This window comes from Rhinolophus ferrumequinum, chromosome 11 (assembly GCF_004115265.2).
Source record: "Rhinolophus ferrumequinum isolate MPI-CBG mRhiFer1 chromosome 11, mRhiFer1_v1.p, whole genome shotgun sequence".
NCBI lineage: Eukaryota > Metazoa > Chordata > Mammalia > Chiroptera > Rhinolophidae > Rhinolophus > Rhinolophus ferrumequinum.
This window is the reverse complement of record NC_046294.1, coordinates 79684924-79706582: the sequence shown is the minus strand read 5'-3', so window position 1 is coordinate 79706582 and position 21659 is coordinate 79684924. Positions and strand designations below refer to the sequence as shown.

General features: G+C 39.3%; 1 protein-coding gene across 1 annotated transcript in view; it reads right to left on the bottom strand.

Annotated features, from left to right (window-relative positions):
- POU2AF2 (POU class 2 homeobox associating factor 2) overlaps positions 1 to 21659 on the bottom strand; it is a 32828-nt gene that overhangs the window by 1743 nt on the left and 9426 nt on the right. Inside the window, exons 3-4 of the mRNA XM_033121439.1 lie at positions 2913 to 2955; positions 105 to 400 (exon numbers count right to left, since the gene is read on the bottom strand). Of these exons, the coding sequence (XP_032977330.1) occupies positions 105 to 400; positions 2913 to 2955 (339 nt within the window). The remainder of the gene's footprint in view (positions 1 to 104; positions 401 to 2912; positions 2956 to 21659) is intronic.

The following is a 21659-nucleotide window of genomic DNA, read 5'->3' as shown; positions in this document are numbered from 1 at the left end:
CAGAGCGAGCCAGACCTGGCGTCAGCCTGGTTGCCGAGCGCATGGGATGCCTGCCCAGCGCTGCATGACCTTACTCCCTAACCGTGAAATACCTGCTTACTCACCAGCACCAAGTGCGTGGGGTCACTGGGGAAGGGCGGCGGCAGGAGCGGCGGCAGGGGCGAGGCGCTAAACAGAGAACCAGTGTTGGGGTTCAGGGCCGGGCTTCGGTGGTCCCCGTAGGGCTCCGGGAAGTAGGAATCCAGGAGGGTCGGGTGGCTCTGCCCTGCCGAAGACTCGCAGGGGAAGGGCTTCCCCAGGCTGGAGGTGCAGGCGTCGTTTGCAAATTTGGTGTTGTGGAAGTCGGAGTCCGATAAGAAAGATCGTCTGACACCATAGTAACCTGACATGACCGGTGAACCTGTTGGCAAATGAAAAACAAACAGGCAAAACTTTCCTCTTGGGAAAGAAAGTCAAGGCATCTCTGTTGGAACTCCTTTCCCCACCTGTGAGATGGTGTTACTTAAATATGCCTGACAACAAGGCTAACATTTAAATAGATAAATGTCTTGAAAGTGTTAAATACTGCTGGATTACCTCTTTTAACTGGTCCAGCCCAAATAACTGATATGTTTAAAGTTCCTCTGCCTTTTGGGGATGAGTTCCCTTTAGATGGTCCAATAACTGTTCAATCATTCACTCCCTCAACATACATTTTCTGTGTCCCTTCTGAGTACCATGCACTGTGCTCGAGAGGGGTTGGGCTTAACCAGAGAAGAATCCCTTGGCATTTACATTTTATCGGATGAAGCATCTTTTCCACAGCTTCGAGCTTTGTCCTCATAGACACAGGACCATTAACAAGAAGCTGCTTCTGGGCATGTTATCTGAGATTCAGTATCTTTAGATAAGGTGATACTATGACCCCACCCTCAATCCGAGGCAGGTTGTACTCTATTTTTCTAATTCTTTCTAATCTGACTGACTTTTGACACCTGTGTCTTGCACCTACGTAGCAGACATGGCTTGCTTGCTTTGGGATGGTAATGGCTTCTGTTTAGCCAAGTTGGAGGACCACAAAAAGTGTTTCCTGGCTTTGAGGAGTCTCATGTTATTTGCTGCCCTCTTGTGGCCATACTGAGTCTCTCACTCAGCTCACCTGGGCACTGCAAGTTTGGGGAGAGAATGCCTGGCACAGAAAGTTTCCCTTGGTGAAAACGGGAAGAAACTGAAACTAAGAAGAGTGTTATTTAAGGAAAGGCCAGTGGACACAGAAGGGAAGAGATGTGTTTCCTAAAGACTTTCTGACTCTATAGCTCAGCTGTAGCAAGAAACACAGTTATATTTACATGTTCAGGGGCATGGACTCAATCAAGGTCTATAAAACAGATTGTTTCCACCTGGTGGCTGATGTGGTCTAATTAGCTAAAACCTACATCCTGAGGCCACAAAAGGGCTGAGCTGGGAGGAAGATGCACATGCTTGACTTTCTGACCTCCCCCAACAACAGTGGACCACTTCTGAGCTTTGTCTCTGCCCACTCCGCCCTCTCTACTGTAGGAAGTCAGATTCATCAGGATGCCTGTCCCTTGTTACCATGACTCCGTCATACATTACTCTACACAGACAGCACTCTGGCACTTGACACATGATGTGGCATTTCGTATTATATTCCCTACTCTCTCACCTGAGCTACAACCCTCTTTCCAATGAACCTGCAGATTCCACGGGGGCCGAGCTTATGTCTTATACATTTTCTGTAAACCCAGTATTTAATACTGTGTTCAGCAATTACATGTAAATTTATTAATTCAGAAGAAGAAATCAAAAGCCCTCGTAGAAACTTATAGCACGGTTCTACTCACCCCGCTTTCATCTTAAGTTTTATAGCCCCAAACCTCTAATCTGTTCATGAATTTGAAAGCTGCAGTTAGGGGTTTATCATAAGCATTACTTCCCTAGAAAAAAAATTGGAGCAAATGAAAATTAATATCAATAATCAAGGTTCTGTTTCACACCATGAATTTATATCCATAGGAGTGGTTAAGGCTGAGAACAGAATAAAGACTATGTAATTAAGGCTTTTGGGGTCTTAGTGTCTATATTTCCAACTTCTGAATAAAAACAATCACAAAGAAAAAACCCACTGCTCTCTTAAGCATATATTTTTCTCCTTAAAAAGAGGGAGAATAATTGTAGATGGTAAGAGAAGCTGCAGAAATTTTCTTCAATAGAAGGGAGCCGATTCCAGTGACAGTAAATGTGATTGGGAAACAACGGAGAGACATTCAAACATGTGGGATCTTCTACTACTCTCATTGTTTTCCCTTATCCATCTCTGAAAGTTACTAAAATTATCGAGAAAGCCTATGCCTCTGCTGGAAGGAATGTGTGTGTCTATGTACATGTGTGAGTGTGCACATGAGAGCGCCCAACACTGTTATGAAGAATGCACCCCTTTTTTTTTTTTATCCTCCCTGGAGTATTTAATGAAAAAGACATATTGAAATGAATACAAGATGCCTAACTCAGTGCCTGACAAACAGAGAGCGCCCAATAAATGGCAGTTCTTTTATCTGCCCACAGGTCTTTCTTTTTGCATTCTAAAGCAGGTCCTTAATCCATCGGATCATGGTACCAAAATTTTAGACATTTTAAAATTGTATCAAGGGCCTAAATGCTATTGCTTTTCCCCCATAAGCTTCTGCTAGGCAGGAGATCAAAAGGCTGCCTTCAAGACAGACTGAATTCTAAATTCAAGAATGACTGAATTAGGTCTGTCTTCATTGATTTTATATTTTAAAGACAATTATTTTAAAGAAGCCAAATTTTGAAAGTGCTGTGTAAGACAGCTATAAAATAATGGAAGCTCAAACGTCCCATGAAAACTCAAAGGGGAATGAATGAATCGCTCGTTGAACTGAACTACTCACCTGGCATCTGGACAAATGCAGCTGGAGAGGAACTGACACTGCCCTGGAAGCAAAAAAGAGCAAGTGTTTCTTCTTTAATCGCAAGTTTGAATTAAAAAAAAGATTAGAAATGTATTTTACAAGCTTTATTTTCTGATACTAAGAAATGTTATTTGAGGTGTTAAGGTGGGGGGAGTCAATTGAGAATAAGAAAGCAAGTTCCAGAGAAGCAAGTTTTACAAGGGACAGAGAGGAAAGCAAAATTTTAGATTCTGGTAAACATGCGAAAAACCACCAGCTAGATGAAATAGAATAATTTATCCTTTGTTTTTTACAGTTTGCACTATCTATCATCTATCTATCTATCTATCTATCTATCTATCTATCTATCTATCTATCTATCTATCTATCTACATATGCTTGACATTAGGCTTCAACATTGCATGACCACTTTTTTGCTATTTGCCTCCACATAGAACTGAAATTCCACCAAGGGTCAGGACCTTGACTGTGACTTGTCCTCAGTGCCCAGAACAGTGTGGTTCATAGTCAACATAATAAAAATATGTGGAATAAAGATACAGTCTTCAAAGAGCTACAGTCTATTGAGCATGAGAGGCTGGGGGATGTTGATTGAATTCTGTCCCTGCAAAAGATGTATTGAGGTTGTAACCCGCAGTACTTGTGAATTTGACTTTATTTGGAAACAGGATATTTGAAGATGTAACTAGTTAAATTAAGATGAGGTCATACTGGATTAGAGGGGCCCTAAGTCCAACATGACTGGTGTCCTTATAAGAAGAGAGAGACACACAGAGACATAGGCTCAGAGGGGAGAAGGCCACGTGAAGACAGACTCAGAAATGTCAGTGATGCAACCTCAAGCTGAGGAATGCCAAGGATTGTCAGCAACCACCAGAAGCTAGGAAGAGGCAAGGAAGCATGAGCCGTCAGAGGGAAGCTGGCCCCGCCAACACATCGATTTTGGATTTCTAGTCTCCAGAATTGTGAAACAATAAATATCTGTTGTTGTTTTAAGCCACTCTTTTTGGGGTAACTTGTTACTTCAGCCTTAGGAAATTAATACAGGGAATGATGGATGATGAAACAGACAGTTCACTACAGTGTGAGAAGTGGCATGGTTGGGGAAAGATGGAGGGGAGGAAGGCACCTAAACTCGTATTAGGGATGGAGGAGGTGATGCATACGCTGACCTCTGAAGGAAGGGTACCCAGGTGGGTAGAGTTTTAAAACACTCAAATGCAAATTCTGGCTTCAAGATGCTCAGGAACAAAGTTCAGTGGTAAATGTAGCTGTTATAAAAGTTAAGAGTCCTCAACATCTAGTTCTATGGATCTGAGCTCTTAGCCCTGACGCTCCCAGTACTATAGACTCTCAAAGCATGGAAGAGATTTTACAGAGTCTCATCCAACCACTCATTCAATGATGAAATCCTCTCCACATTATTAACACTGGGTGCATTTAGCTTCTAGTGATGAAGAAATAAGCACCCCTTGAGAAAGCCCATTTCTTCTTTGGGGTCCTCTGACTGTTACAAAGTAGGCTGAAGAGGGTCACTTTTAAAATTACAATCTCTTTAGTCCATACGGAAGAAGTTTAACCTTTCTTCCATTACGGCCCTTCAAATATTTCAAGACAACCCATCATTTCCCAACTGTCTGAATCAGTTCGGGCTGCTATAACAAATGTCATAGACTGAGTGGCTTAACAACATTTCTCAACAACAACATTTCTGGAGGCTTGATATCAAGGCGCCAGCATGGTCGGGTTCTTGGGGAGGTTTGCAGATGGCTTGTCTCCTCCTGTGTCTTCATGTGGCAGAGAGATCATTTTTCTCATGTGTCCCTTATAAGCACACTGATCGCATTCCTGAGGGCTCCGCCTTCACGACACAATCACCTCCCAAAGGCCCCACTTCCTAATACCGTTACATTTGGGGATTAGATTATTAACATATGAATTCTGGGGGAACACAACATTCAGTTCATAGAGCCGATGTGGAATTCTATCTTCTCCAGGCGACATAGCCTCCAACCACTCAGAAGCAGCATAATGTGTAAGAGTAAAGACTCTAGAACCAGAATGTCTGTGTTTGAATCCCAACTCTGCCTCTTATTAGCTGTGTGATCTTGGGCACATGCGATTAAATGAGATCATATATGTCAAGCACTGAGAATAGTGTCTGGCATAGTGTAAGCAGGATATAAGTGTTAGCTATTATCTCCCAGATGCATTTTTATATCCTTCAAATCTATGATATATTCTTCTAAACATGTTCTGATTTATGTGTTTTCTTGTTTAATAAGTTAACACTTTTTAGTGGCACAGGGGAACTGTTGGGCAGGTGGAGTCAGGCAGCCGTCGAGCAGGCGCCTTGCATGGAAAGGAAAGGAGGCAGTGATTAATTACGGAAGCACTTGTGTTTGGGCACATTTCCCCATGTTGCCAGCGCCCATGTTATCCAGTGTTTCCTTCCAATTCCCAGCTGTCTGGCTGGGTCTTTTGTTGATGGCCTGTGCCAAGGCCTACACCCTCTGGTTTCTTCTGCCTCAGCATCCTTTTGTGTGTCAGAAGGGTGTGGCAGGGTGGTAGCTGTCCTGAGTGCTGTCTGGGGAGACGTCCCATTGCACATCTCCCACTTTCTCTCCCTGTCTGTTCCTCTTAAGCTGATCTGGACAAGGCTGGGGCCAGGAGGAGGCTCCTGTGAGATGCAGTCCACATGCCCAGTTTGATGGGCATAAGTGTCAGCATCCTGTTCTCCCCTCAGCATCTGTCAGCCATTCTTTCATCAGCCTCCAGCCTCTACCCAAGGCAAGGTAACATCTCAGTCTGTGCTCACACAGCCCCTTCAGCTTTTAACATCTCTGTGGTAAAAGCTTTCCTGTTTTTCTCTTCCACCACCAACAATCCCTAGGTTCTTCTTACACTCCTTCTTTTCCTTCTGCCCAGGTTTAATTATTACTGTGGAATTCCCCGCACTGTGTCCTGCCCAACCCAATTTTAATACCTGAAGACTCTACAAAGGTTTCACATTTATGAGTGTAGCTGATTTTATTATATGATGAAAAGAAGTCTGTTGTATTTGTTTCTTCTACAGCCTGCTACCTGCTGTGAAAATTAAACACTCTATTTCTGTTCTTTATGGTTACCTAAAAAGTTTTACCTTGTATATTTAACAAAGACTACAGACAATATCTTAAACCTCCCACTGACAGACAAGATCCTTAGAACACTAATTCTTACTACTGTTCTCCTAAGTTATGTGTAGGTTATATGCTTCCATTTTAGCTTGTTTTTATTAAACTTACACAAATTAAACATCATAATTATCATCATTTTATTAAGTAAATCTGTATTAGATTTACTTACATATTCATCATTTTCATTGCTTACTCTTCTTCCAGACTTTTTCACTTAGATTCATTTTTCCTTCTTCTAAAGTAATCCTTTAGAAAATTCGTTTTACGTACGTGGTGTTGGTGGTAAATTGTTTCAGTTTTATCTGAAAATATCATTTCTTTTGCCCTTGTATTTGAAAGATACTATTGCTGGGTTCACAATTGTAACTTTATAGTTATTTTTCTCTTAGCACTTTCAAGTTATCGCTCCGGGATTGGCTGCCACGATTGTTGTTGAGAAGTTTGCTATCAATCTTATAGTTACTCTTTGTGACAATCTTTCTTCCCTTTCTGACTGATTTTAAAGGTTCCTCAAGTTCACCTCATTTTATCTAGAGATAGATTTCAAAACATTTATCCTGCTTGGTATAGAATGAGCTCCATGTGTCTGAGGATTTATGTTTTTCGTAAGTTCTGGAAAACTTGCATCCATTCTCTTTTTAAAGATTGCCTTCCCTTTATTTTCCTTCTGGGACTCTGTTTAAATGTGTGTTCAACCTTTTACTTTTATCCTCTATATCCCTTAACCTCTCCTTACTTTTTATATATACATAATTCTCTGTTCTATATTTTGGTATAGATTGATACAGATTTCTTCAACTCTACATCCAGTTCACTTATTCTTTCTTCAACTGTAGTTAACTTGTTGTTTCACTCATACATTGAGTTTTTAAAATTATTAATGATTATATATTTTTCATTTTTATAAATTCCATTTCATTTTCAAAAAATTAATAATGTTTGGTAATTTTTGATAGTCTTGTTGAGTGTTTGTTATTTATTAACTTATTCTATATTTTGTATCTGGTAATTCTAATATTTGAAAGTTCTGAGAATTTAAATTTATTGTTGTTTGTTTATGCTGACACTCATTAACAGTGGTTTGTTTCTTCATGCATTTGGTGATCTTTGATTGACATTCATATCTGGTTAACCTTAATCTGTGGAAATCTAGAGTCCTAAATTGAGGTTGCTTTTTTTCAGAAGATTTATGTATGCATTTCAGGGGAGCCAGCTCCCTCCCATGTTCCCAGCTTAATACTGGGGTCCTAGGTTCAGCAACTTTACCTTGGCAAGAACAGTTCAAAGACCAGTCTTCATACATAAAACTAATTTGGACACCTGGCCTCAGGGACAGGTGTCCTTAGTCCTTCAGTGGATACTCTGTTTTCAGGGGGGTCAGCTTTATTGAGGTATAATTTATACACAATGAAATTCAGGTTGTAAGTGTACAATTTGATGAAATTTTGAAAATGGTGACAAATTAGGCTTTCTTGGTGTGATCACCTTCTTATCATACAGTATTTTAATTTTTGCTCAAATCTTTCCCCAATCGCCCACGTCTTACTTCCTGCCAGCTCAACAATTCAGTAAAATGTGTTTTATGCAGGATCCAGTCTTGTTGTAGTGAGATCTCCCCACCACTAGACTGTCTAGTCTGCCTGAAACAGAGTTGAATCCCTAAATATTAAAACTAGATGTAGATATCCTCCTGGTTTTTACACAGTACAAAACCTTTTATTTTTCCATGATTTCCAACATTTTCCAGCAGAGGTTTAAGTTATAATAGAAGTAATTCGTAAGCACATACTTGTAGTAATTTCACAAACACATTGTTTGGCACATGGCCAAATGTGTTATAGGCATTATTTCATTTAATTATCACAAAAACCCCAGAAGATAAGGTGATAGTATGATTCTCATCTTAATGATGAGGAAACTGAAGCACAGAGAGAATAACCCAAGTTCCCCTGCAGGAGAGGTGGGTGGTGGTGGTGGGTAGGATCAAATTAGGACCTTTTGCCTTCTAAGCATTTTAATAATTCAAAAGTAAAAATAAGAAATCATCATAGTTAAAAAAATTTTAGTACAAAGGAGGCTTTGTACTAATCCAGAGGGATCATATAATTATATAAAAGCTCACAAAGATGATTGAGTTGGATTTATACTTCTCTGTCTGGTATCTATCTATCTATCTATCTATCTATCTATCTATCTATCTATCTATCTATCTATTTATCTATCATCTACCTATCTCCTTAGTCTTTCAGGGGATACTCAATTTTTTGAGTGGTCAGGTTTATTGAGGTATAATTTAATATAATAAAATTCACAAATTTTAAGTGTACAGTTTGATGAATGAGAAATTTGACAAACTTCTGTAACCCACCATCAAAAGCATGATATAAAATATTTCCATAAAATTAATTATTTTCTAGCTGTAATTAGTGCTGCCCTCTCTATGACATCCTGGGAAACAGATCGATAGATATAAAAACAATGATAATGCGTCACTTCAGTTAATCTCACAGAACATGGAAGACTTTTAAAGGGCCTCCATTGGGACTGGGAAGGATTTTACTGGACAGATTGAAGAGCTGGTACTTACTCCTCCATCCCATTTCCAGATTTTATAGGTTAAGAAAGAACAGCCTGAAACACGAGCCTTCAGCATGAGCACTAGTTGTCATTGCTCATGTGAAGGGAAAACACATTCCTTTCTTCCTTGTGCAAAATATTATACTCACACAGTTGCCTCTCACCATATGAACCCTCCAGAAATAATATTGAAATTAATATTGAACAGCTCATAACTTTTGACCAAATGAGACGGTATATAATTTTTATTTTGCATACTGCAAACAACAGGATCCTGCAATGCCAGGTAGCCAAATTTAGAGGTTTATATTTGAATGAAATTTGCCAGTCTGCAACTTCCTGTAGCTAACACAGCAGCCTCACAGCTGCCCCAAAAGCCCCTCAATGAAAATGGATTAATTTGAAGTATTAGGTCACCAAGGTGGTAAAGTGATAAGAGTTTCCTTTGAGTACATTTATAGTCATTTTTATGACCCTATAATATTTTTAGGTGCCAACTTAGTTGAAGGAATATATTGAAATGTACTAAGGGAGAGATCTCTGACTAGTAAAAGATTTGTCACTCGGGCTGTGTAATATATTTTAAAAATTCTGACTATATAGTTTAGAAAGTGTCTCTTTAAATTTAAATATATTGCTATTACTGCTTAAATAATAATAATAATAATCATAACCACTTGTGAATAACTGGGGTCCCTTTTCAAAGAAGTCGCAGTATTTTATTATCTAATTTCTCACTGTCATTATATCTATGGTTGGCAGAGAAGTGGAAGTGATGATATCATACTGAACATTCTAAAACCATGTTTTAATATCTGAATTTAGACACACAATAGGTCATACGATTTTCCTCTAGCTTTGAAATGAATGAAAAGTTAATGCTGGAGGTAACACAGTTAGCCTTTATATGGGTACCCAATGTTAAGCTGAAATACCTTTTTCCTCCAGAAGAAAATAGACAAAGAGAATTAGATGCCTTAGTTAATGTAGTAGGACCAGGGGCATTCTGACTGGTGTGAAATCTTATACAGTGACTAAACTATACCGAGCCTGTTCTACTATATCTTATTAGTTTTGCAAAGCTTGATTTCTGGACCATTTATCTGAGTTACATAGTAGTTTAATCATAATTAGAAAGAATCCTCCATAATGAATAGGAACTACAGTTGGAAGCATCCACCATGTGCCAGGTGTTTTACATAATGTTATCTTATTATAAAGTAGTTATTATCATTTCAGGTTTACAAAAGAGGAAAGCACAGGGAAGTTAAGTAATATGTCCCAAGTTACCCATCTAGTAAATTACAAAACTAGGATTTAAACCCAATCTCTCTGACTCCCAAACTTATGCTCCCTTAACCTGCCATTGACATAACAAGCAGGTTCTCTGCAGTAGCCTTCTATCAGATCACAGATATTTACTGGGCACCTCTGATGTGCAAGGCACAGTGCTGAAATTCGCAGGTGCTAGAAAGAATGCAACCAAACAGCTTAGATTAGGATCTACTCAGGGACACAAGCCATTTGTGGTTGGTTAAATTTGACCACAATTTTTTTTTGCAGCTCCTTCCATCAAGTAGTGGAATCTATACCTTTACCCCTTGAATCTGGGATGGTTTTGTGACTTGCTTTGACTAATCGAATGTGGCAGAGGTGATGCTGGGTGAGTTTCAGAGTCTAGGATTCAAGAGGATTTGCAGCTTTTACCTTTGCTTGCTTTAAATGCTGCATTACAATTTCCTCTTAAGGAAGCTAGTCTAACCTCCTGGAGGATGAATGACTTGGGAGTGAATCCAGGCACCCATGCTTATGGCTAGCACCAACTTGCAGGTGTGTGAAGGAGCTATCTTGTACTTTCCAGCATGGCTGATTCTCCAGCTACATGCAACTGTATGAGTGAGCCCTGGGGATACCAGCAGAGAAATGCCCAGTCAACCCAGAGAACTCTGAGAAATCATAAACCATTATTATCAACTACTAAGGTTTGGGGGGTTCTTATGCAGCAATAGGTAACTGATACAGACATACCCAGGAAAAAGTAGCTCATGGCAGAACAGCAGGTACCGAGTTTCCAGGTGCGTGGTCCATGCTATACATACTCTAGAAGTCAGATAAGGGGAGATATCACTGTGCTGAGGATTTGGGTACTGAAGATAAGAGGACACAGAGAAGAGAAAGGAAGCTCCTAGATGCAAGGAATTTTGTGAACCAAGCACAGAGGTGGGAAAGCACATCCGCCTCTCATTCTTGAAGGAATAACAAGCAAGTTGGTTTGTCAGGAGCAGAAGTTTCATTTAATTTATTAAATAAAAATGTATTGTGTGTCTATTATATATCAGTATTGTGGTAATTTCCAGAAATACAAAAAGGAGTAAGGCATGGATTTTGTTCTTAGGGAGCACACAGTTTCATAAGGAACACAATTGCATAAATGTATACATAATTGGTGCGATAATAAAGATAAGGGTTAAGAGGACTAGCATTTCATCAATACCTACTTCATGACAGACTCTGTGTCAGGTACTTTACATATATTAGTGTGTTTTCCCATATTCAGTAACAATTAACATTTGTGTATTTTGCACTGTGCTAAATGATTTACATGCATTATTTCATTAAATCTTCACTGTTAACCAATGACAAAGATTTTTGGAAGTTATTATCTCTAGACTACAGATCAGAAAACTAATAGGCAGTATAAAGGACTTGTCCAAAGTCACAAAGCTAGTAAGTGACGTGGGCTGGATTCCAATTTAGTGGATTCCTGTATTTAGTGTAGGTAGGCGGTGAGGTGTACGGATGAGAGTAGGGAGTGGCTGTCTTGGGGGAAGGTGATGGGACACATCCTACTGTAGGTGATATCTGAGTCCAGTTTTGCAGCATGAAAGGAAATCAGTAAGCAGATAGGATCAGGGGTTGGGGAGCAAGGCAAGGCTTGAGTGTGTGCATAGCATGTCACAGAATGTGTGCGGGAAGTGTGCAGACAGAAAAGCTGAAGAGAAGCTGGAGGAGAGTGTGGAAGCCAGGTTACGAGAAGCTTTTTTGAGCTATGCTGAGGAGCTTTGTTGTTTGCCCGGTAGCAGGCAAGGGTCCTTTAGAAGTTTCTTAGCGATGTAGACATGGTGAAAGTGGCATTCTAGGTAATTTAATCTGGTGCTGAAAATGACGGGTCAGGAATGGCTGGTGGGGTCAGTATCTGCTATTGTAGTTGAACAGAGGTTCAGTGATCAGGGTCTGATGGGCTCTCGTTAGGGGCGGGGTTTCAGGAGGCTAGCAGGTGATGTTTACATCCACCTCTATCTGACTTTGTTTTGGAGACTGCCAAGGGCTGATACTTGCCCTGTTGGTGCTGAGGGCTGCTGGCCACCTGTCCCAGTTGTACCAATTCCCAGGGTTCTTTCTCTCTTTCCGTCTTTATCGCCAACCTCCCCCACTGATACCTGTGTAAAGAGGGGACTAGCTGGTCTTCCTCATACTGCTCTATTTACAAAGAAAAAACTGACATTCTTAAATGATTTAATAGTATATTGTATAAGTCCAATCCCAAGGCCAATAAGAATTTATGAGGAAGGAATATTGAAGCGTATATCCTTAGAAACATTTCCCTTGTCCCCACAGAGCCTTGACTATAGGGGATTTAGCTCCCAAAGGAAGAGCTCATCTGTTTTTGAGCATCTTCTTTGCATTATCCCTAGCTTCAGCATCAGCAGGTATCATGTAATTGCCATAAAACAGGATTAAGTGATTTGTTTAAGGCCTTCAAATGTATAGAGGTAAAATGAAGACTAAAAGACATGTTTAAAGTCTCTCTGGGGGATTTACCACGAAAACATTAATTTATGCATTTTGTAATCATGAATGTAAATATCTAACATAGATTTTCATGTTCATTAACTTGGTGCAACAACTTAATTTCTTTCTAATTTAACATCATAGCAAAATTTTGGAAGATTGTACATGAAACTTAGTGTGGTGACTCCTGGGAAGTAGGAGGAGATGTCAGGGAGGTCAACAGACTTCTGCTTTTCACTTTATACTTTTTTGTTCTGTTTGAAATTGTACCATGCATTGTTTCTGTAATTAAAACAACTAGCTAATAAAGGTTTAAAAAACAGAATTGTATATTTATTGTAAATCTCATTTTTAAAAACAACAAAACTATGATTCCAAGGGTCTTAAAAAAAAAGTTTCTGTTATATAAACTATTTTATGTCCTTTGGAAAGCTAGCATGGTTACAGAATTCCAACTTTCTGACAGTTTCTTGAAATTTTACTGTTAAAACTCTCCTGCTTGGCACAAAATTACGCCCAGGCTGTCTCTGTGAGGAAGTGATTTCTGTTTTCTGTTGCCTGTTACAAATTGAAACACATTTTTTTTTTTTTTAAATTTTTTACCCCTGGGTCTTCGTGTGCTTTTGGAATCCTTTTTATATTTATGTAGCTAAGTTAGAATAACAGGAGCCACTGGGATGCACGTTGGTAAGTGGTCCTGCATACTTTGCCTGTCACAGAATCTGCAGAACTTCAGGCCAGCCAGATGGACTTGCCACGGCTGTTGTGCTGCAAACCTGATTATTTTTTCAAGCTGTGTGAAAAAATTCCCCACCAGGAAATATTTTAAATTTCATGACGTTAAAAAAAAACAAAAACAAAACAAAATGACAGGACCAATAGAACAGCTGAAAAAATAAGTTGCTTGCAAAAGATTCACCTTTATTATTATTATTATTATTATTAATTTCTCCAATTGTGAAGGAGCAGGTGGTTGGGTGGGGAACATAGAAAGCCTTGGAAATGTGGTTCAGTTCTCTAAACAGGGCAGGACAGAGGGCTAATTAAAGTCAGACAATGGGACATTTTGAAAGACTTAGGTAGAACATTCATCCAAATGAATGCCAAGGATATAATGTGTACCTCTGTATTCAAACATTGGCATTTTGAGTTTATAAGGCATTACCTGCTCAGAAAATGTTTTTTTTTCTTTTTAAATTCTTTCTGGCCTCATGAAGAGGGTTAGTTGGCAATGCTAACAAGCAGTATGCAAAGCACTGTGCTATGAGAGTGAGCAAAAAAGTGTGCTAGGGTACACAGTTTCCCTTTATCAATAACCTGAAAATATTACCAATAAATACATCCTTCTGCTCGCAATTCCAAAAAAAGCAGGAAGGGCAAATGAGGTGTATTTATTAAAGAAAAATTATGGTTTTCCCAAGAAATTTAGTAATTGCATACAAAGATACCAGGTACTGCTAAAAAAAAAAAATAACAGTATAAGAGAAATAAAACAATAGCAAAGCAGGTAGACACATACTGGACCATCTGATGACCATTTGCTGTGGCCAAGCAAGTGTGAAAATCTTACTAAAGCTGGATCACATTGTAGGATGGGTTCAGTTTATGAGAGTAGAAGAGATGAAAAATAATTTTTATGGTAAATTATAAGAAATCAGAGGAGAGCATGAACATTTCTTGTGATGGCAGTGGTATAGACTTTTGCACTCATATGTCTTCAGAGCTTGGGATGTCTGTCCAAAGCCTACCCTTACTCTAACCACATAACACATATGTGCTCTGTTCTTAGATTTGATAATATAGTGATGGCTGCAATAGCTATGATTTTGTCCTTGAATTTATGTATGGCCAACTCCCTAAATTTAAGGCATGAATAATCAGTTTATAGCCTTATTTATGTCCCGCTTCTTTCTTCTTTTGGCCTTTTCATTGTTGTTTAGCACCACCATTAGATAAGAGAAGTAGCACAATGTATAAATTGTTTAAGTTTTAGTAGGGTTTGGAGGGTATATCTTGATTAAAATTAAATTTTGATCTTAGTAAAGGCTCCCATATATGTCTTTTATATGGACTACTAACAATTGGCTTAGTACTTAAGAATTGAGCCCGTTGGTGGTCACCCTCACCCCATCTTTTCCCATACTTTACTAAGAAGATAAGAGCATAAGGAAATTACCCTCCCCTTTCCTTAGTGGCTATTATATTTATTAAGAATATGCATACGATTCTTTAAAGTGTAAAATTATGAGCGAACGCTGGACACCAAGGAGGTTGGGAGAACATCTAAAATGTGGATCACCAGAGACAGCAGGTCAATGGGGCTGGTAAGCTCTATGTTTTCTTGGGCTCAGGGATCTCTTCTAGCATTCAAAGGGGAGCTGATTATGGTTTCTGCCTTCTCAAGTGGGAGAAGTTGCATTCTACCTCCAGTCCCAAGAGTGAGCCATGGGATACCAGCCTCTCACGTCAGGTAGGCAACATTCAGAAAAGAAGTCATGCTTCATCAGAAGGTACAGCAGGAGAGTAAGCTTCAGGCAAGAAGAAAAGGTCAGTGCAAAATGGGTAGGGGAGGCAGGCCCTAGGGACCTCTAGGAGAACAGCAAAGAGGCTTCTGTAAGGTCAGAATGGTATGTTTTCCTCTTTTACAGAGGAGGCCAAGTACCACGAATTGCCTAAGAGACTAAGGGGTCCAGGAGTGGTGGGGAATGGCAGAGAGGAACTATAACCTGAAAGCAGGTTCTGGGACAAACTACAGATAGGTTTTAGAAGGAAATTAAGAACTGGTATCTAGATGTCTGGGTATCGGAGGAAAGAAAGGTTTGGGTTCTGATTTGAGCTGGGTGTGGCATCATCTGAGCAGGTACAGAATCACTGCGGGAAAACAGACATGAAGTGGAGAGTGAACAAAAGTCATATCTGGGGCCCAGCATAATGTATGGAGTGTGAAGTGTAAGATGAGCATTGAGCAGAGGACCTGAGCGAAGTGGTTTTTCCAAAGCTAGTTCTTCCCTGGACCAGAAATGTAAATTTAAGAAGTCAGTACTTTGGGTAAAGTGAAGACCTTGGAGTTCAAAAAACCTGGGTCCAAATCTTATCTTCACTGCTTTCTGAGTCTTAGTTTTTGCATCTGAAAAATAGATGAGTGCCACCCTCTTAAGGCTGTTGTGCTTCTTGTTGGTAAATGAAATACATTTAAATGTGGATAAATGAAAATATGTGTGGAGTTCCTATTTAAGAGTTTAGAAGTAGCTATTATTTTAGAAGATAGCTATTATTTTCAAGAATTATTATTTATCCCAGAGAAAATTTGAGGTGATGAAAGGGGACTCAGTCCTAGAAGTCATCCCAATTGTCCCACCCATGCCAATCTTCGACCAGTTAGTGTCACAACATTGGCATGTCACATAATTGTTCTTGTGTTTTATGTGATTTTTCTGTTCCCTATTTCCTTTGCAACCTCAATCTGCGAGAGTCTAGTTGAACTAGAGAAAAGGGGATTTACCATTCTCGGAAGAAAGAGGGTGTTCAGCTTGGCCTCGGAGGTTGGGGGTAGGGGTGGCTGTGAATGGGACGTGCTCTGAAGTCAGGTAAAGCTATGAAGTCAGGAAGAGAAAAAGCTGTACCCACTGGGGAGAAGAGGACACATTAAAAACACTGTGAGAACCAGTCTCCTCCCATCTGCACCACACATGAGATTATATGATCCTTTGTAGTTGAGGTAATGTAGGCTTAAAAAAGGAGCATACTCATTAAGTCGGTAAATAGGTGGCAAATCCTGACTAAAATGTTAAGACTTTTCTTTCCTTCTCCTGCCTTTTGAGGCTGGAGTTTTCATATAATAGTAGTCCATGATGCGTAAGTGTAATACGTGATTTGTTATCCAAGAGTGGTTAAGTCTTTGGATATTTATGACTGCAGAATGGGAGCAGTTGAATTTATCTTAATGAAACGCCCCAAGTTGGAACTTTACCTCTAGCCATGTTATCTTGCAGAAAGGAGGAGGGTGACATTGCTTAGTCAGAATAAAAATAAGTTTCCTAACTGTGGCTTCTACTGTTTTATTGTTTCGTTCCGCACAGTGAATCAATATTTCAAACCTACAAAAGTCACCCAGTGGCCTTTCTAATGGCTTGACTTACGTATGTAATGTTAGAATCTATAGTAATGAAAACAGGAGTATCTAATGCCCAAGGCTGCTATTCAGAGCTGGCCACAGTCTTGTGGATACCTACATCTGTGCAGCATACTTTTATTGTAACGCTTATTTAGCATTAAGTGCTACCATGTTCCAGGTACTATAAAAACTATAAAAGCTGCCTTTTGCCAAGCACTTACAACATGCCATGTAACAGCGGTACCAGGGGCTTCATATACACTATCTAATTTCATTTTCATGCCAACTGTATGGGATCACTATCTCCATTTGCATAGGAGGAAACTGAGGCCCAGAGAAATTAGGCCACTTTCACACAATAGAGTCAGATCCTTAGTCTGTCTGACTCATAAACGCAAGCTCCATTCTATCACCTTGCTATTTCTTTTGGACTGGAGACTCCAAAAGGAATAAACGGAAATTGAAAGACATTAGTCTGTTGGGAGAGAGATTTAAGAAACAAGCAGTTATAGGGCAATATAATAAATATTTTAGCAGATAAATATCCTGGAGGCTCTGGGAGCAAAGGAGAATATCTGAGAGATCTTAGCAGGCAAGACCAGAACTGAATTTTGAAGGGTCATGTGCCAGGCCAGAACTCTCTACCGTCTCTTTCACTTCACCCTGCAGACCAAATTGGTCCACCCACTGCATGTCACAACAGAGTACCACCTCTCTTTCTAGACCACTCCATGCGTTTTGTTTGGACTCCATCCTCCTCACTGCTCACCTGAATTATCTTCTACCTTCAAATTTTAGCTCAAAGCTCCTCCTCCTCCAAAAAGTCTTCTCCCACCCACCCTGTCCACACTTTGCTCACCCTCTTCTGAACCTCCACAGTGCTCATTGATGGCCATGATCACACGTTCCGACTGGAGCAAACCCATCTTTTTATTTTTAATTACTTATTTCATGTGTAATTTGTTCTTCCACAGCTAGACTGTACATTTCTTCAGGTCGAATAATTCCTTACATCACTTTGAATTCAAACGTTGTTTGCATTCAGTCAGTATTTAATAGCAATAACATTGATTGAGCACATAACCGTGTGCCAAGTCCTTGACAAATATTAAATCTAACCCTTATGATAACCTTGCAAGGCGGTTCTAGTTTCTTCCTTTAACAACAAGATTAAGTTATTGTACAGTCGGCAAATGGTAGAGCTGCCATTCGGGTCATCTGGATCCAGAGCCCAAACTCTTCACCATGCTATGCTGCCAGTGTCTTAGATGATGAACTTCACGCAACCTAAGTGTAGGTTACCAGATGATGGAGTGATCTGAAACATCAGTTCAAAGATGCTTCACCTTGGGTATGAGTGAATTCTCAGAAAGTCAGAGCTATTTTACATCCTAATCAGTGAAATGGGAACATTTGAAATATGAATAACAATAATAAAGAAGATAAAGGAATGGGATAAACTTTTTAAAGTTGGGTATTAAAATTGAATACTGACATGGGAGGGACTCAACTCTCTACTTCTACCGATAAGGAAACTGAAGCCCAGAGAGGAGAAAAAATTGTCCGAAACCACTGACAGCCAGAAGGAGGGGTTCAAACAGACTGAAGAAGGAGCAATTTCTCTTTTGGTGTGGAAGAGATGTCTTGGATGCATCTTCCAAAGCTTCAGGGAAATCAAATACATTCTGAGATATTGCAATATACAGTTTCCAATTGTGTGTGTGTGTGTGTTTTTTTTTTTTTATATTTCTCAAGAAATCCAAATGCAAATTACAGATAGGGACATCACAATGTTTACACTGGGAAGTAACTGGAGAATGCCTGTGATTGGTGCCACAAAATAGCAGCTGGATATATAACTAAACAAACTTCTAACTAGCAGTCCTGATGGAAAGACAGACAGTTATTAGGGATGGAGCTAGGCAATGCACATCTGTTCTGCAGTTAGGGTTTACACCTCTCAACAAAGATCAAACATGTTCAATTACTCTGTGCCATAAATGCACGATATGGCACCTATTTACCGTCTGTTCCTCCAAATTTTCCCATCAGTATATACTATTGTCATCTTCTTTCTGTACTTACAATGGTTTCCTCCCAAAAATAATTAGGAAAGATTTTAACCAAGATGTCCTGCTGACAATATGGTCTTAACCTATGTGTCCTTGAGATTTTAGCAGGTAATTTAAATGTAAGGATTTGGGAAAATATAGAAAGAGAAAATAATTGTAAGTAATTATGATTTGAGAAGCAAACACTTGAGGTTGGTATAAAAGAATGATGCCAAGTGGAAAAAGTTAAATTTTGATCTGTCTATGTATAATAGGTATAATTCAAGTTTAATATAACCCAAATATATTTCCCACTTGGGCTATACCTCCTCAACATTTTCCTCAGTTCAGATTTTCCAAAACAACCACAAATCTTCGCTTATTTTTCCTCATCTTCATGTGGAATATTAAAATAACTTTCAAAGCTATTTCCTTATTGTTCCTCACTATAGCTTTTTGATGAATGTGCAGAGCAGGCTAGCTATTAGCATGTCCATAAACCAAAAAATTAGATTGAACATCAGACTCTGATTCCCAGGCCAATTTTTAATCTCCCCAAACTACATAATTTTAATTCCAAACTGATTTTTATCCTACTCAGCAAGTTAAAATTTTTCCCCCTCATGCCAGCTATTGTATATTCAATGATTTCAAATCAATCTTTATAATAGCTTAAGAAAAACTTGATTAGAAAGCTCAATAGCCTGCAAATCTTTCATTGAATTACAAAGCAAACTGAAAACTTGTGGTTGTTAGGTGTATATTGCTTCTCCTTGTTATTCTCTTTTTTCTTTACTGTAGATGATTCAGAGTTCATTGACTTTTGTGATGTTATTAACATTTTTCGATGATTAGCTTTTTTGGAACTCAACTGAAATAATGTAATTGAAAAAAATACAACATAAACCTACATCCAAAGTTTAATTATACATTTTTTGGTACTAGATGTTGGTGAATGGCTCATATCTTAAATATTCTGGGAGAAGACCTAGTAGTATAGTAAAGAATAGCAGTAACATGAGAAAGAAAGAGAAAAGCCATTACTTAAAAACAGATATCAATGATAATAGTGTGAAACCACAGAGCTATGGTTACAATGTACAGAAGTGGTTTTAAATCCAGTCTGGTGAAAGTCTTTTTTGATGCAAGGGATATCCCCCCACCCCTTAATTCGTACTGCAAAGATGTGAGAAACATTTCATTGTATCAAAAACAGATGTCCTTGACAGAAATTGTGGAACAACACAGCCAAGTATAAACTTATCAAAGTATTGCCACAAGGAACAGGGCAGCAATTTGGACATCGAATAGGAGCTTCCTAAAGGATACTCATTCAGGGGGACAGTTATGTGTATTATGTGTATTAGCTTCCTAGGGCTGCTGTAACAAACTCCCACAAAAAGGTGGCTTAAAAGGACTGAAATTTATTTTCCACGGATCTGGAGGCCAGAAATCCAAATCAAGGTGTTGGAAGGGCTGTGCTCCCTGTGGGACTTCGGGGGAGAACACATTCCTTGCCTCTTTCAGATTTTGGTGGCTGTCTACATTCCTTGACTTGGGGCTGCCTGACTCCAACCTCTGCCTCTGTCATCATATTGCCTCTTCCTCTTTTGTGTGTCTTCACCTCTGTGTGTGTGTCCCTCAAACTTCCTGTTACAAGGGAACAAGGGATTACATTTGGGACCCACCCGGATAATCCAGGGTAAGTGTCTCCTTTCAAGATTCTTAACTTTATCACATATTTTGCCACATAAGGCAACATTCAGAGGGTCCAGGGATCTGACGTAGGATGTTGGGAGGTTCATTTTTCTGGCCTAGCACAATATGTAAGGTAAAACTGCATGGTAGGGCTTCCAATCTCCTCACGTTAGCCTTTGACTGGTTATTGTCTATGTTGTCAGTAGCAAATTTTGAAAACCTCTAAGGATAGCTTTTAAGAAATGATCTGAGATATCTGACTCATTTTCACCTAGTGCATTGGTATAAAGAATAAGAGGTAGTCTCAGTATTACCCATGCAATTAGAGCCCCCCAAAGTGCCTACCAGTAATGTGAGTCACCAGAATCCCTGCTCATTGGGTTGCATTTGCAACAGGCACAGAAATAGGTCATTAAGAATGGATGATTAATGAATATGATATCCTTCTTGGAATATACAGATATTCTAGAATAGTGGTTGAGAAGGTAAAACATAAGCAGGTAGGCAGTCAAGTCAATTCTTGGAGATACCTAAATTCCAAATAACCACACTTCGAGTTTATATGCATTTAAGTACCCAAATTTAAAAGGTCATTGAAGTGAGGATGAGAGTAAGATACCAGCGTTTAGACATTGGATAATGTACGTGAACATGAGGTAAAGGCTAAGTTCATACGGCTGACACACCTGATGCCTGAGACTAAGTGCCATAGTCAGAGCTGGTTTGCACATTTCTAGCACTAGAAGTTCTTTCTACATAATATATTTTCTTATGTTTTGATTTTCTTTGTTTGCATGTGCTATGATATGAATGTTTGTGTCCCCCCCCCCATTCGTATGTTGAAATGCTAATGCCCAATGAGATGGTATTAGGAGGTGGGGACTTTGGGAGGTGATTAGATCATGAAGGCAAAGTCCTCATGAATGGGAGTAATGCTTTTATAAAAGGGACACTAGAGAGCTCCCTAGGCCCTCCCACCATGTGAGGACGCAACAAGAAGTCTGCAGCCTGGAGGAGGGTCTTCACCAGAATACGACCATACTGCCACCGTGATCTAGACTTCCAGCCTCCAGAACTGTGAGAAGTGTAAGCTATCCAGTTTGTGGTATTTTGTTACGGCAGCTCAAATGAAGACAGCATGAATCTGAGATTTTTCCACTCTAGCCCACATTGATCTTTCCTTTTAAAAGGAATATGGAATTAGAAATCAGAAAACCTGTCACTTGCTAACTGTGCAGCTTGAAAACAATCACTTCCTTTCTTTTGTTCTCAACTTTTTAATCTGTTAAATGGGAAACGCCATAAATATCAGTCT